Genomic DNA, 17074 nt, shown 5'->3' with positions numbered 1-17074 from the left:
AGACTATATTTTAAAAGAGAATTATTTTTCCAGATTATACAGTAATTTCAGCCATTTTGGAATATAAATAGAATATTTATACATTATTTTTCAATTATTCATCAATATTACTTTTTTTATTAATATATTCATTATTATATAATTATTAATTATTAAATCATCTCCAATTATTAGTGGGACCACTACTTTACCAAATTCCAAAAATTTAAAAATATCTCATTTTATTTGTTTATCCAAACATATATTTTTTTTTTACAAACCATCTCATCTCATTTTATTATTATTCAAAATATTTCATCTAAACTGTGTATCCAAATGATGCCTTAACTTACTTGAAAATGGGAGACTTAATCTTATGTTATTTACTGTATTTGAGAACTAATGGAACTCCCATTGATTGATGTAAATTTTACATCCCATCGGACCACAAACAGACTATTAAATTAATTTAAAATGCTTTAGATAATGATATTCATATAATTGTTTTACAACTTAATTTTACAATGAACCAATATGAAAATGTTGCCTCATCAAAATATTAAAATTTAATGAGTTTCGTCATTTACAATAACTTTTACATACTTCATTGATGTAATTGGCTAAATTAATTATTTTATATTAAAAAAAATGATGCAATCAATTACACTAGTAAAATGCACGAAAAATATGTAAAAATAATTACACATAAAATTTTTATTAGTTAAAGGCTTTAAATGGACTATGTCTTCCTCACTTTAGGTGCTATTTGGATTGAGAAACTATCTCATCATATCTTATCTCATTTCATTATTACAACTAGTCCAAATTCTCACACAAAATATAAGAAACAATTCAATTTTTTCAAATTTCAATTCAAATTTTTCGAATCTCAAAATAATAATATTTTAATAATATTTTATTTAATTTTAATATAAAACAATCTCATATCTTCTCACTATCTAAACAACCTATATTGTTCGTTAGTTTCGTAATTTGATTGGGCTGCCAGCCCAAACGAGATAAAGACTCGGGTGATAAACCGACCCGACCCAATAAATAGGGTTTTTGCTACGTTCTTTGTTAGAACAAGTGGCATCTTCGGGGTTTTACTATTTCTGCCTGCAAAGTTCAAACAAGCTCAGGTATTCGGCTTCATTCCACGCCCACACACCGAACACACACCACCCCACCCCCCCCCCCCCTCCCCTCCCCGGCGCGGCCCCCAACTCCCTCTCTCCCTCGCGGAGACACAATGAAGGTCAAAGTAATCTCACGCTCCACCGACGAATTCACTCGAGAACGAAGCAAAGATCTCCAGGTTACACCGCTCAAACACACGTCTCTCTGTTTCTTCTGTCCCTATTTTTGTTTTCATTATATGAACAATTAATTTGCTCTTCAGTTTCTATCTCCGTAAAAGTTGTCATTTTTTGTATTGGATGTGATCAGAGAGTGTTCCGGAACTATGACCCGAACCTTCGGCCCCAAGAAAAGGCGGTGGAGTACGTGCGAGCTCTTAGTGCTGCAAAATTAGACAAGGTGATTTGGAATGCCAATACTTATTTTTTTGTTTTTTTTTTTTTTTTGTTTTTGTTTTTGTTTTTTTTTTTCCGTGAGTTTTTGGGTTAGTTTGCGCGCACCTCAATTAATTGTATGGGACCCTAAAGTTAACGGTCAGGTAAACCTCCATTGATCCTGGGGGACTCGAACCGGTTATCATTAAAGAGTAAACCCAAGCCTGACCATCTGAACTACCCTACAGGGTTGGTTTTGGTTTTTGTCGAGTATAGGGCATTTGAATGATTAATTCGGTTGCTTTGTTATCGTATATGCTTCAATTAACGCTAATATATTGGCTTTTGGTTGAAAATCTGGACATTTGTATTCGAGTTGGGTGGAGGCAATGGAGAAGATAAATTGTTTGGTGCTTATGTAGGAAGGAGTGTGCACTGCAAAATCTTTCCACAATGTTCTAGGTACTCATGATAGAGCCCCTTTCCCTTGAAAACTTATTTGGAGGCATAAATCCCTAGAGGGAACTTCATTTAGGCAGCAGTTTTGGAAAAGTTTTTACTTTGGACAAAGAAAGAAATTGGGAATTTTTGCATAGGCAAGAAGAATGAGAAACTAGGGATCACCTTCAACTACATTGCGAGGTTGCTAGCATTTTATGGAACGTGATTTTTGAACTGTTTGGGGTAGAGTGGGTGATGATTCCCCCAGTTGATGGATCTCCTATCATGTTGGAAGGGACAGTTTAGTATACATCAGTGTTCAGAATTGTGGAGGATGACGCAACATGTATATTGTGGTGAGTAATGCTACTATGTCCCCTAATTAATACCACTCACTTTGCCCCTTGATGTGTGGTGCCACGTGGCTTATTAAAAAATATATATATATTCAAAACAAAATGGTGCCTGAAAACACAAAAAGGAGGAAGACTAAAAGCCTAGATTCCCTCTACCCTTTTATGTTTGTGTTTTTAATTTTTTTTAAGAATCCATGTGGTGGTGCTACATTAATGGGGCAAAGTGAGTGGTATAAATTAGGGGGCGGAGTAGCATTTACTCATATTGTGGTATATTTGGAGGGAAAGAAATGAGCGTAGTTTCAAAGATTACAAAAATTCGATGTTAAAGCTCCAATCTTCCTTTCTTGAAATTTGGAATTCCCTGTACTTGGGCTCTTGCCTATTCTTATGATCAATTAAATTCTGTTTACTGATAAAAAATAAACTACTGACATGGTTGTCCAAAATTGTGTAGAAGTTTCTATTTCTACCTTTCACAAATTTATAGCACTTTTTACTTTTATTAGTTCATTGGATCTCTTTCAAACTTCATGTGTATTGAGTTAGCACCCTTTTTCATATTAATGAACTATCTTCTGAGAAAACAATGCGTTTTTTCTTTTCTGGACAAGGGTATGGATTTTGTGTTTAATAGGTCAGTTTTTTTTTTCCCTGATTAATGTGCTTTTGATTTTCGGGGGTATTTTTAGATTTTTGCAAGGCCATTTATTGGAGCAATGGACGGGCATATAGATGCCATCTCGTGTATGGCAAAGAACCCGAATAATTTGAAAGGAATATTTTCTGGCTCAATGGATGGAGGTACTTAACTTCTTTTGTTGTTAAGCCAATAATTGTTGGCCTGGTAATGCTAGATAACTTTGGTTTTGCTCTTTGATTGGTTTACACTGTAATTCTCTAATTTTAAGTTAGCCACCCCACAACATGTGCTCTGTTATCTGATTAGCATGTGTGTGTGTAAGTTATGGGATTGTGCAGCAACCCCTGGACTAATTTGACCAGAAAAATTTTGTTTGGAGGAACTTGAAATTTGGGTTTAGGGTTGCTGCTTCCTTTGTCCCCTTCCAATCTTAAAAGTATATTGATCATACCAACTGAAGATATTTTGATTCGAGTCTTTTCAGATCAACATTTTTATGATCAATAAACAAAAAGTCTGTTCAGATAAACTGAAATATAGTTGGTATGAAAAATATATTTAACCTTTAAATTAGTTTCAATTCTAGAATTCTTCATTAATTTTTAGGGACTGCCACAAGTTTCAACTATATTTTTGAGTTTGCAGTTGTATACATTTGGTGTTATAATCAAATTCTTATTTGCCCAGAGAAATATCGACTTCTTTTTACAAGGTGGCATAAGTTTGTTTAATTTGCACTGAAGTGCTTAAATTGGTGTGTTCTAATCATGGGGCATAAAACGAACACCAAACATGTTGCCTAATTAATAGTCAGTGAGTCCTGTTTGGTGGCATCAATTGGTTCCTATTATCATGATGCTATTATCTACTTTGTTTATTGACGCATTGCCCACTATAGTCATGTAACTCCTGGATCATACTTTAAATTTCTTTAAAGTTTCTAAATTATTTCTGTTTTGAATGTTTTGTAGATATTCGCCTATGGGATATTGCTTCCAGGTATCTCATTAAGCCACAACTAGAATTTCGAGTCATGTCTTTCCTGCTACTTTTCTTAATTATTCTGGAGTTTTTTGGATGAAAACTGGTAAATTGTATTTATTACGTAATGCTTATGTTGATATTTTGAAAAGAGAAACACAAACCTATTTGTCTTCAGTTCTTTAACCATATTGATGAATCACTCTTTTTCCTTTTTTTCATCTGGCCCAAGTTAACGTTGTGTTGCTTGTATTTAAATTGGTCTGGAAAGTTTTGTCTGTATTCTGGTACAGTTTTCTTTATTGGTCCCTTGTCTAAACCTCTTCTGTAATATAAGAGAACACCTCGTCCTTTTTTTTTTGGACACTTCTAATCTCCACAATAATTGAAGTGCAGGAACGAGAAAGACCAAATTTTTCATATATATTTTCTAAATATATGGGAGAAATTGGGTAGGGTTGGGTCAGGCTAAGAACATATAGCCATTAGTTGTGCATCTGATCACGGAAAAACTAGATCTCACAATGGTTATATTTCTTATATTTCTGCATGCATGTTACATTGATTGATGTCAAGTTGTATTGGACCACATGGTCCATTATGCATCTTCCTTTTCTTATTTCATAGATTTTTGGTTCTGTGTTCCTTTATTGATGCATAAAGACATGCAATTGACTTTAAAATTTGAAATCTGAATCAAAGGCGAACAGTTTCTCAATTTCTTGGTCACCAAGGTGCAGTACGAGGTCTGACAGCATCTACAGATGGGCGTGTTCTTGTATCATGTGGCACTGATTGCACGTAAGGCAAAATTAGCTGGATGTAACTTTATTTCTTTGAAGATGGAGCTTTGGGTGACTGTTCATGCATGTAATGTCTGTCTTGGTGAATTTGTTCGATGTTCAGTGTCAGGCTTTGGAATGTACCTGTTGCCACTCTTAAGGAGTCATATGAATCTTCTGATAACTCTGTCAAGGTGGTAATATCTAGATTTAGTTTGGTGTTTTCGAATTGTGTGCTTCTGACCATATTTCTAACCTCCTGAAAAAATTACGTCTAATTTTTTTTTTGTTTTTTGGCAGCCACTGGAAGTTTATGTTTGGAAGAATGCATTTTGGTAAGGTTTCCAGTGACTTATCAGGAATATGCCATGATTTTTCACATCATTATAGTGTGATATTTTTCTGTCTTTCCTTTTCCTTTTCGTTTCTATTTCTCACCAAGGTCTACTTTGTAATTCTCAGGGCTGTTGATCACCAATTGGATGGTGGTTACTTTGCCACAGCTGGTGCTCAAGTGGATATATGGAACCACAATAGGTTTAGTTCTCAACTTGTTTTGAAGACTGAGAAATCACTCGATAAAATATAGTTTGCTTCATTCTCTATTTCTTTGGGTGGTCTCTAATATTTGTGACACCGGTCTTCTTTATCACGATTTTCCTCTTCTTTTTCTCCTAATGTTTAGGCATATATATGGTTTAGGTGTATCTATGTTATAGCCTGTGTATTTGGATGTCACCACTTTTGTAGCTTAATAAAAATTTGAACTTGTTTGTATATATGCACATAATGAAATGGGATATTATGACAATGTGCCTCTCATATTTAGGTCTCAGCCTGTAAGGAGTTTTGAATGGGGAACTGACACTGTGATATCTGTTCGATTTAATCCTGGAGAACCAAATCTCTTGGCAACATCAGCTAGGTATGAATGTCGACTTCTAAATTAACAATTTATGCTTGTTAATATGGATGTAATGTGTAAATCTTAATCTGTATATCATAGTTTATATTTTGTTCAAAGGAAGTCAAATGAAATTTACTGTTAAGTCCTTACAAGTTTGTGAACTACAAATAAAAGAAGTTAAAGAATGAACCAAAATTCTATTTTTTTTTGCATCTAAAACTCCTTGGTTCTCCCAAAAGATGTTTTACAATAGGATTCTTTGTATGGAAACTAAGTTGACAAGGACATTGGGATATAGTCCTGGGGCCTTTCCATTATTAAATGGTAGTATATGAAAAATATGGTAAACAAGCTTGCCTTCTTGAAAGCTTTAAAAATGAAAGATAATTCTGTTTCTAGTAAGGAGTTTTAAGGTACCTAAGGACCTGTCTATTCCTTGGTTTTTGATCTATGATCTTCAAGGCAGTATGTACTGGCTAGGGATCCTATGATGGTTTGGAGTAGGGCTATAGGGGTGCCACTTAGGTCTGGGTAATCTGTGAATCAACCCAACCTGACCATTTGGGTTTATCTGGGTTTGGATTAAAATGTTTTAGGCATTCATGGAATTGTATATGACAAAACTTGCTTGGTCGGGCCTGATTTCACATGTAGGTGACAGGTATGGTAGCCTGACCTCCAGTTTGAGTGCATATATAACATATCAAAATTATTAATCAGTTTCTGCGTTGACATGTGACATAAGGTTACCGTAATAAGTAGTTCAAATTTAATAAAGATTGCCCCTTGGTTCTACCATCAAAGAGTGCTCCAATCTGACTAAGAAAAATCCTTGCAACACTAGATAATTGCCTAAGAAGCTGCATTGGCTCAACCCACCCAACTTGGTTCGTTTTTTTTTTTTTTTTAATAGGTAATAAGAGATTTTATTCCAAGTAAATAGGCATAGCCCAAGTACACAGGAACCTAAGTACAAGCTAAAGCAAAACAAAACTAATATAAAGCTTTACAAATATTCCTGTCCCTCACAATATTGTTCAGCCAAAATTTAAAGTGCTAAAGAAAAAATCCCTAAATTCCCCCATAGTGCGTTCACAATCTTTGAAACACCTCCCATTTCTCTCAAGCCATAAACTTCAAAACAAACATGAAGGAATCATCCTCGACTTAGCTGCACTGCCTCCACATCCCGCTGCACCTTGCCAACTAGCCAAGAAATCCACCACATGAAAAGGCATCACCCAAGCAATGCCTAACCTTGCAAATTACTCATTCCACAAGGCCGTCACCATCTTGCAATGAAGCAACAGATGGTTAACAGATTTGCCATCTTTTTTACACATGAAGCACCAATCCATCAATAGAAACCCCTTTTCCTCAAATTATCAGTAGTTAAAATTTTCTCAAGTGACACCAACCAGCAAAAACATGTAACTTTACTGGGCACTCTAGCTCTCCAAATGCATTTCCAGGGGTATGTTATGTTACCGTGACTATTTAACACCTTGTAAAAGGATTTCACAGAGAATCTGGACTTATGATCATGTACCCACTGCATCCTATCCTCCCTTATCTGATCAATCTTCGTATCATAAAGTTTTACATAGAAATCAGCAGCTTCACTCACTTCCCAATCCTGAAAATCTCTATTAAATTCCACATTCCAATTCAACATATTATTAGAAAACATATATAAATCAGCCACTGCAGCCCCTTTGTTTCTAGCAATGCTGAAAAGGCCAGGAAATGCAAATTTAAGAGCCAAATCACCACACCATACTTCATGCCAGAAAAAAATATTAGTCCTGGTCCCCACTTTGATTGGACTTCCATAATCCCACCCAACTTGGTTCTTTATGGTATTTAATGTGGTTGTGTAACCTGATACTGGTCTTGAACTGAACCAAAGTGATTCAGTTTGGTGTGACTTGTTTTATTACCCCTTCTCTCCGATTTTGGGTTGAGATCAGTTTTCAAGTAACTTCTATGGGTGTACATTGCTCGTGTGTTTTTTTACTTTAAAGTAGATCTTGAAATAAGTTCCACTTCATATTTAGTGGTGGAAACTGTAAACTATGTGATTTATGTATCCTTTGAGCAATTTATGTACTTTACAATTCATTTGTTCCTTTGTCAGAAAGAAAATTATTTTGTGCATCAAATATGTAATTCGCTTGTATAATTCCTTTTTTTTCCCTCTAATAATAGTGATCGCAGCATAACACTCTATGATTTGCGCATGTCATCCCCAACGAGGAAATTAATTATGCAGGTATTGCTATATTTAACAAAAGTATGTCAGAATTGTTGGCACATTACCATGATTTGATTTACATCACATAGCTACAGTGCTTGGACTTCTCTGTTTCTGTGATTTTGTTCTTGAACTTCTATGATATTGCTGTGAATTATTATATATTTTGGACTTGGGATGTCAGCATTGCCCGTGTGGGCCAGGGTTATCAATTTATTCTCTCTACTTTATTTATTTATTTATTTTGCTGAAGCAAGATTGGGATGGGTGGAGGAAGGCATGCTTTCAAAATATCACTTGATAAAACTCTTGACATTTGGAGTTTATGTCTATAAGTCTATCATTGGTGTTGAAAGAGATTCTTGTTAAGCTTTGAAAAGTGGGACCAATTTAAGTTTCTGCATTGTACATTGTCCTCATTTTTGCATTTCTTATGTGAATGTGAAAAAGGTAACGTGACATTGTTTTTGTACAATGTTAATAAACTCGAGGTATAAAGGTGAAATCATGTTGGAAAGCTATGCAATTTAGGTGAAAAATCCAACTGTATAGTTAGAGGTATTCTGAAGAAGGTTTCTTTCTCTAAAAGAATAGGGAGGGGATTGGATTGGATGACAATAAGTTTCTACACCAGTTTCAGAAAATGAAGAGACCGTTCATCTTGGATAAGTATTATAATTTATTTCTTTGGAAAGTTTCTATTTAAATGATTTGTCACGAAAACCATGTAGACAGCCACAAATCGAATAACCAGTAATAACTAAGGGTCCATTTGGCAACACAACTATTATCAAGTATTCTAAGATATTCTACCTACCCGTGGGTAGCTCAAGTACTCTTAGCTCATCAAAGAGCACTAGCTACTTCAAAATGTAGTCACAATGTGATCCATTGTTTCTACATCCCTTTTACACATGCTAGACCAATTTATAATTGTAATAAGTCGCTTCCTTAAATTATCCAGGTGAGGATTTTTCCTAAAGCCACCTCTCAAGCAAGGCCTGCCACTCTAAATGGACCTTTGCTTCTCCAAATGTTTTTCCATGGAAAAGACAACCGTTCATGTGAATATGATATCCGGTAAAATGATTTCACATCAAACACCACATTGGATTGGGGCCAAAACTATTTGTTCTCTCTCCCTCCCACCCAGATTGAGTACATCCTAGCAAAGAAAGAAGCCTAGAGGTCCATCTCCCAATTGTGCGTGCACTGCTCTTAACAAAATCCACTTCCCAGTGTTTAGAACCATTTGAATTATAAAAATTTCAGCCACTGATAACTAACCATTGATAACTTAAGAAGGCGTGGTCTTATAATTACAGACTGGTGCTGTATGTGCAAAAACAGTGGACCATTTACTCTTACATTGCGAGTTTGCCCGGGATACATTGAATTATTTCTTTAGCAGAACCGGGCTAGCATGGGCAATGTCTAGAAGGTTAGTTGAACTACTTGCAAGCTGGAGAGGGATCTCAAGGACATCACAGATTGCAGCTATGTGGAAGATGGCTCCCATTTATACTCTTTGGTGTATTTGAAGCGAAAGAAATGACAAATATTTTTAGGATCAAGAATGCTCCGTGGAAGAGTTTGGGAGTTTTTTATGGAAGACTTTATTTATGTAGGCCATTGCTTTAGATTTTAATGGTCTCAAATTCCATGACTTCCTTGTAATAGTTTCTAGTTCTTAAAGTGGTGTATTCACATTTGTACTTCCGTTGTACCTGGCTTACGCCTATCTTTATATCAATAAAATTTCTTATTACTTATAAAAATAAAAAATTCAGCCACCGAAGCATTCTTTACCTTTGCAATGATGAGCAGGACCAAGAAGGCTCTCTTCAGATGGTTGGTCTCCATACCATGCATTGTGCCAAATCTTTATCTTGGTGCCATCTCCCACTTCATATCTAACACCTGTTAGAAGTCATATCCAACAAGTCTAGAGAACCTCCGCCCAACCCCTAATATGTTTTTCCACAATCCATATCCCAGAGTCTCATTAACCTCATGAGAACTCCAATCACCCCCTAGCCTACCATTTTTCATGTCTACCATCATCCTCCACAAGCTTTCTCGTTCGTTGGCATAATGTCATAATAATTTTCCCTCCCAAAGGAGATCAATTTTCAAATTCACTAGCCCCTTTACATTGTTGGGAGAAAAAAAAAAATAGTAATTTTACGTGGTCGGAAAATTATAAAAAAAATAGTAATTTTACGTGGTTGGAAAATTATAAAAAAAAATACTATAATCTTCCACTTGTCAGTAATTTTACGTGATCGAGAAATTATAAAAAAATTACATGGTCAAATAATCACAAACATGTTTCTTGGTCCATGATTGACGAATTCCTTATTTCTACTGATTGGGAGGTCAAATACAGGGATGACAATTCATGTTTGCTGGTCATGTTTGTGTTGTGCCAAGTCATAAGTAGTAGATTATATGGGTCAACTTGAACATGACCCTTTTAATTAAATGGGCTAGACTCTAAAATCCTAACACGACCTTAGGGGTGTAAGGTTACCGGTCCGGAAAACCTGACTGAACCAAACGGACCCAGTTCCGGCCTATCCAGACCAATAACCTTACCAGTTAGTCTTGGTCTCGTAGCTTTGGGATTTTCAATTTTCTATCTAGTCCCGGGATATGGTTTTTCATCCCGAACCGGACTGGAATAACCAAACTACATATGTAGTTTTTTTTAATAATTTTTTATTTAGTATTTTATATAGTAGTTGTATAACATATTATGTAATTTTTATCTAACCCATGACCATTGACAGTATAAAATGTTAAATATACTATTAAATATTAACTAATATGCTATTTACAATTAACTAATATATTATATGATAAATCATAATATGCAGTGATACATGCTCTATTATCTAACACCTAATTAAAATAGTAAGGTACATTTTTTGTAAGATACTTAAGTTACGAGTATGAAGTATCTCTGGACCAATTATTCATTAACCATATATATAATATTAAAATTTTACTATAGGCCATTATGTATTAACTATCATAATTCATCACATACTATTGAGTATTAAGTTAGTAACTATTAACATCATTAATACAATTGTAAATAATGATTTTATTAAAGAGTTAGTTAAATAATTCACATTAAAGAGCTCACTTAATAATTTTATCCTCAAATTTATTATTTTTGGGCTCATTTTTTAGTTGGGCTGAAATAAATAGTGTTTATTGGTAAGTTATGCCTTTAACAAACGAGTGGCCCAGTTTGCACAAGACTTGACCGATTGGACCAAGCGGACTGATAGATAACAGTCCGGTCTGGTCTCAGGGTGGAAAATGGGTGGATCAAAAGTTTTGGTCCGGTCTAAAAATGCTCATTCTGACCAACTAGACTGGACCGATTACACCCCTACATATAAATAACAGGTGACATGACACAACCTGCATAACCCAGTCGATAATTAATTTTTATTGGGTTAACTTGAACACAACCCGTTTTACCTAGTTCATATAAATAGGTTGAGGTGACCTAATTTATTTTAACCCAATTAATATAATATCATATATAAGACATGATAACTATATAAATCATTCACAATTACAATTGAATTCATGATAAAAATATATATATTATGATCAATATTCAAACCAATAATATATATGAAAATTAATATTTCTATAAAATAATTGAGTAGTCAAATACTTATATTAATATTACATCCCAACAAAAATAAAGGCATATAAAACTAAACACTTAAAGAATTTGAAAATTGAATTTATTTGTGTTATACGGGTTTCGTGGGTTGACCCACAATTGACCCGTTTATTAATTATGTCTTATCGGGTTAACCTGTTTTGACCCAAGCTCATTTATATATCAAATCCAAACATGCGTATGTCATGTTATGTTCGTGTTGGGTTCATGGGTCGTGTCATATATTGTCACTCCTAGTCAAATACCTATAAGTGTCTCAAAGAAGTTACCCAAGAGTTTGCTCGGACAATTTCCCCATTCTTCTTGATTGCAGAATTCTCATAGTGGTGAAAGACACTTGAAATTTGAAAATATGTGGATGCGGTCAGACATTGTTGTTGTCAGGGTAAAGCAATGGTTGTATTCATTTAAGTTTTGAGGTACTACAAGTTTTATTTAGCTAATTTTTTTTAGTTGTAGATTGTCATCATTTTGTTAAAATATCTTGGTCTTACTTTGGGAATTCCCTTCAAGGCCAAATTTATTTGGGATGGCATTATTAAAAGATGGAGGTTTGGAAGTTATTTTTTTCAAAGTAGAGGAGAGTTTATGGCGATTTATGGTGGACGCTAAATATGGTAGCCCATGGGATGAGTGCTGTTCTATTAAGGTGAATGGTTTGTTTGGAGCTGGTCTTTGGAAGAATATAGGAGGTAGTGGAGGAATTTTCCAGCTTTACTTATTTTCAAATGATAGATGATTATGGGATTCATTTTTGACATGATGTGTGGTGTGAAGATTGGTATCTTGTGGAAGCTTTTCCTGAATTATTCAGCATCTCATTCTAAGAAAGCGTTCGAGGTGAATGATTTACATCTTTCCTACGATTACAATGGAACGTCTCTTTTATTAGGACAGCACAAGACTAGGAGATGAACCTCTTGATTTCCTTTTCTGTTTGACTGGTTATATTCTTTCAAGATGGGAGGAAGAGGTGGAGAGACAAGATTTGGCAGGCCTCTTCTAAGCATGAAGTCTTTGAAGTCAGATCTTTCTATAATGCAATATATCCCCATGCTGAAACTTCCTTTTATTGGAAGAATATTTAGAGGACTACGGCTCCACAAATAGTTGCTTTTTTATTTAGACAGTTGTCGTAAAGAAGATTCTCACTTGGGTTAATTTAAGAGGCCTGTGTTCGTGCTTGCTTGCTGTTGTATGTGCAAAAGTAGTACAAAAGTAGTGGATTATTTGTTGACCATTTTTTGCTCCACTGTGATGTAGCTAATGCTTTGTGGAATTATACATTCAGCAGACTTGGAGCAGATTGGGTGTTGCCTAGAAGAGTGGAGGATCTCTTTGCATGTTAGAAGGGACAGTTTGGTCATTATCATTGTGAAGTTTTGTAGAAATTGATTCTGTCTCGCATAATGTGGTGTAGATGGGGAGAAAGATATGATTTTTGAATATTGTGAGAAATCGGTGGGAAAGTTTGAATGGTGATAGTGCTTCTAGTTTTCAGGATCTTCTTCTTCTTTTTCTTTTAATGGTGAAGTGTATTTATTGTATACTTCATGTATACTTGGATTTCACCACTTTTTGAGCTTGAATAGAATTTAAACTTCCTTGTTAAAAAAGATCACAAATAGAATCTCTTTTTGATTTCTACGGTTAGAAGAATGGTGAGACTCACCCCAATAGAAAACTTTGCTCCTTTTTTATGTTATTCTTTTTTTTCAATTTGTATTTTAAGCTGTCCAGTTATATTCTTTCAAAGTTCGATAAGGTGAGGAAGACAAGATGATGCATAGCATATCGAAGAGGGGAGTTTTAAGTCTTATGCCATCTTTTATTCCCCTAAGACAGTATTGCTTGTCCATGGAAAGACCGTTTGGAGGAGCAAGGTTCCTTTGAGAGCAGCTTTCTTTGTTTGGACAACAATGCTTGGGAAGATCCTTACCTTGGACAACCTAAGAAAGAGGCATGTTATTTTACTCTACTAGTGTTGTACATATAAAAGGAATGCTGAATCCATGGATCATCTCTTAGTCCATTTGCGAGGTGGCTAACATGACAAGCTGTTAGTAGTCTCTTTGGGTTGAGTTGGGTGATGTGTAGACAGGTGGTAGACTTGTTAGCATGTTGGAAGGGGCGGTTTGAAATCCCGTTCAGTGAGATCTTATGGAAAACGATACGGGAATGAAAGAAAAGATCGAAGCATTGAGGATTCAGGGACCGCTGAAGATCTTAAGACCTTCTGTGATGTTCTACCAGTGGATGTCAGCTCACCATGTCTTTCTAGCTTTACTTTCCGTGATTTTCTTTCTCTTCTCCTGCTCTAACTAAGTGGATCTGTTGTATACCCCTTTTTTCAGATGACTTTTGCCTGATGCTTTTAGCAAACCCCCCCCCCCCCCCCCCCCCCCCCCCCGCGCGTCTCTCCTTTTCTTCTGAACTTGTTCTTTCCTTAACTCCAAAACTTATGTTATCTGCAGTTGTCTATAACCAAACTGACTGTTTGTTTTTTTTTTGCATTACAGACGAAAACTAATTCTATTTGTTGGAACCCAATGGAGCCAATGAACTTCACAGCTGTAAGCACTTGGTTTGAATCATTTTGTTGTGCAAGTGCTGTTTCAAATTATCTGTCTCCTTGTTGGATTTCTTGGATGTTTGAGATTGCAGTCAAATTTCATTCTGATAGTGGATATTCCACACTGCAGTCAGAGTAGGGACTTCCAAATGTAATTGGGAGAATACCTTAACATCTTATTGCCAACTTGTTATGGTTACCAGTCCATAAATATATGTAACACCCTTTCCACATTTTGACAGTTACCAGTCCATAATTCTTACACATGTACACATGCCCCTACTTCTAGTGATACGAAGTAGAAAAAGGAACCCAACCAGTGGTGTTGTCTTTTTTGTATATTTTCCCCTTTGGGTAAAAACAATGAAGAAGTTAGACCTTTCAGAGGGTTGTATATCATGAACTAAATTGAGAATGTACTGCAATGCTTTTAGGATATAGACCATGATAGAATATGTTAACCTCATGCTCTCTATATACAGAATATTCTTTTTCCACTTTGGAAATCACTGTTTAAAGTCTTTGAGGATGCAGGCTAATGAGGACAGCAACTGTTATAGCTATGATGCTAGGAAACTTGATGAAGCCAGAATGGTTCACAAAGATCATGTTTCTGCAGTGTAAGATGGCTCACTGGGTACTTTCGAATGCATTTTGTTCTTTATGCTTCATGGTATTTATCCTCGTTGACAATCATTTTGTAAACTATATATGTTGACCCTTGAATTTAATTTTCTCAGGATGGATATCGATTACTCACCAACTGGTCGAGAATTTGTTACTGGATCTTATGATAGAACAGTGAGTTCATTGCATTGAGTCATGATTGTTGTTCAATTCTAAGGGATGGAGACATGCATTTGCTTATTTAGAATTTGTACCTTGCAGGTGAGAATATTCCAGTTTAATGGTGGCCACAGCAGGGAAATCTATCACACACAGAGGATGCAGAGGTTGTACTACATATAGTTCTTTGACCTTAGCGTTTTCCTCTTCTAATTGGTTATTTAATTTGTATTACTTTAAGCAAATTTTAAAAAGGTTTTTATTCTGTATAGGGTATTCTGTGTCAAGTTTAGCTGCGATGCAAGTTATATTATTTCCGGGAGTGATGATACCAACCTTAGGCTTTGGAAGGCTAAAGCATCAGAACAAATGGGAGTAGTAAGAATCTCTTCCTGCATGTTCTGCGGTTCTGTTTTAAGACTATCTCGCTAATGTTATAAAATTTGTATTTTAACATTTCCAGATTCTGTAATGCTTCTTTGTCAACTGTCTTGTATTTGTCATCAATAGTGCATACAGCTCATACAAAAATTGCACATCGTGAATTCAGGCCTAAAGAGTCAGAAATATAAATGTTGTAATCAAGCCTAGTAACTTATTATTTAGACATTTAACTCCATTGCCTTTTTAGCTGATTTCTGTATTGGAGATCCGGTACCATTGTTGCATCCTCTTATAGCCCTGACCATCTATCTTTTGTGCTGCAGCTTCTCCCAAGGGAAAGGAAAAAGCATGACTATCATGAGGCTGTCAAGAATCGCTACAAACACCTCCCTGAGGTCAAGCGTATTTTGAGGTATGCACAGATGATACAAGCATTTTAGCTCTTTGATAGGCCCAGCTTTCTTTGAAGATGGTCTTAAGATATTTTGTGCCGACTTAATGTTAGGGGCCATGTAAGTTTTCCATAAAAGCATTCATGAAGCATCAATGAGTGCTCCTTATTGATGGAGCAGTATCATTATCAGCTTTAGGTGTTGTAACGAGGCTCCTTCAGATACTTGGTCATAACTAGCCCACTTACATGATTTATGCACTTTGGCATGGTTGCCCATATTGAGCATTGAGATGTAGGCCCCACTAATCACAATGCCATACTTGATCAGCACATTGCAATTGCTGGTTAATGAATATACACCATTCCTATTTGTTTGTCATCTTAGAAAATCTTACTTTTTGGGGGGATACCAAATACGCCATAGAAAAGGAGTGTTGTTTGTTCAAAGAAAGTAAAGGAATAAGTTGGAAAGGATGTTAAATTGTCTATTGGAATAACGGGCGAACAAATATAGGACACAGGTTGCATGGACTGGTGCTTTACAAAGTTCTCTGGCTTATTTATTTGAAACGGCACAATGTTACGTGCCAGTGCCATACGAGGTGCTCCAACTTATTTTCCTAGGTGGATATTTCTAAGAATGCAATACGTGGAGTTCTAGCAAATTTTTAGTGTCTAGATGGTAGCTTGTACCATCTCCCTCTCCCGTGAAGTGATGGCAAAATGTATACTTGTACTGATGTTTGATGATACTTGTGCAGGCATAGGCACTTACCATTACCAATATACAAGGCTGCTGCTCTGAGGCGCACCATGACTGAAGCTGCCAGGATGAAAGAAGAGAGAAGAAAAGCTCACAGTGCTCCTGGAAGCATTTCAACGCGACCATTGCGTAAAAGGAGAATCATCACAGAAGTTGAGTAAAATATTTACGCGAAAGGTGCATTTGGGTAGATTGCTTGCGCGTATACGGTCATCTCTGGTTGGATTCTCGATCGAAAAAAGTGGTTTTAACTTTGAATTCCATAGGAAGGTTTCCTCTTCGGCTCAAGACTCGGCACAAGTTGCGTAAACCTTCAAATTCACTATTCTGTTGTTTACTGTGGCCCAAAGGAAGAAAGACTTTTAAGGCATTCACATGCATCAGTTTTGATAGATCCAGTGATCATGTGCAAAATTCAGTTTAATTGTCAATGGGAAGGAAAATTGCTGCTCCGTCTTATTTAGACGTATATATTTGTTTTGTTTGCCAATACCGGTTGAGCAGATACCAGCCATTTTGAGAAGATGATCAAGTTCCTACTTAGCTGAAATTGTATTTACCAGCAGCTATGAGGGCAATTGCCTCATCCATGCCGTGGGTCAGACATGG

At 35.8% G+C, this 17074-nt stretch overlaps 1 protein-coding gene across 2 annotated transcripts; it reads left to right on the top strand.

The window, feature by feature from the left end:
* The first annotated feature begins 1142 nt into the window (after nt 1–1142).
* Nucleotides 1143–16955, top strand: LOC122304032 (DDB1- and CUL4-associated factor 13). 2 transcript variants are annotated; one of them, XM_043116054.1, is made up of 17 exons: nt 1143–1297; nt 1429–1518; nt 2983–3094; nt 3905–3932; nt 4617–4715; nt 4821–4890; nt 4997–5031; nt 5159–5233; nt 5526–5621; nt 7812–7875; nt 14086–14139; nt 14673–14758; nt 14879–14939; nt 15027–15091; nt 15197–15302; nt 15632–15720; nt 16464–16955. In XM_043116054.1, exons 1-17 carry the CDS (start codon nt 1232–1234, stop codon nt 16624–16626), a joined length of 1359 nt encoding a protein of 452 aa, XP_042971988.1. In that variant the 5' UTR covers nt 1143–1231; the 3' UTR covers nt 16627–16955. The 2 variants fall into 2 exon arrangements, with proteins under 2 accessions (XP_042971988.1, XP_042971987.1); XM_043116053.1 differs by having other exon boundaries at nt 4821–4893.
* Nucleotides 16956–17074: the final 119 nt, after the last annotated feature.

This window comes from Carya illinoinensis, chromosome 3, assembly GCF_018687715.1.
Source record: "Carya illinoinensis cultivar Pawnee chromosome 3, C.illinoinensisPawnee_v1, whole genome shotgun sequence".
Taxonomy (NCBI): domain Eukaryota; kingdom Viridiplantae; phylum Streptophyta; class Magnoliopsida; order Fagales; family Juglandaceae; genus Carya; species Carya illinoinensis.
Note: the sequence above shows the minus strand (reverse complement) of the source record. Positions and strands in the feature narration are given on the sequence as shown.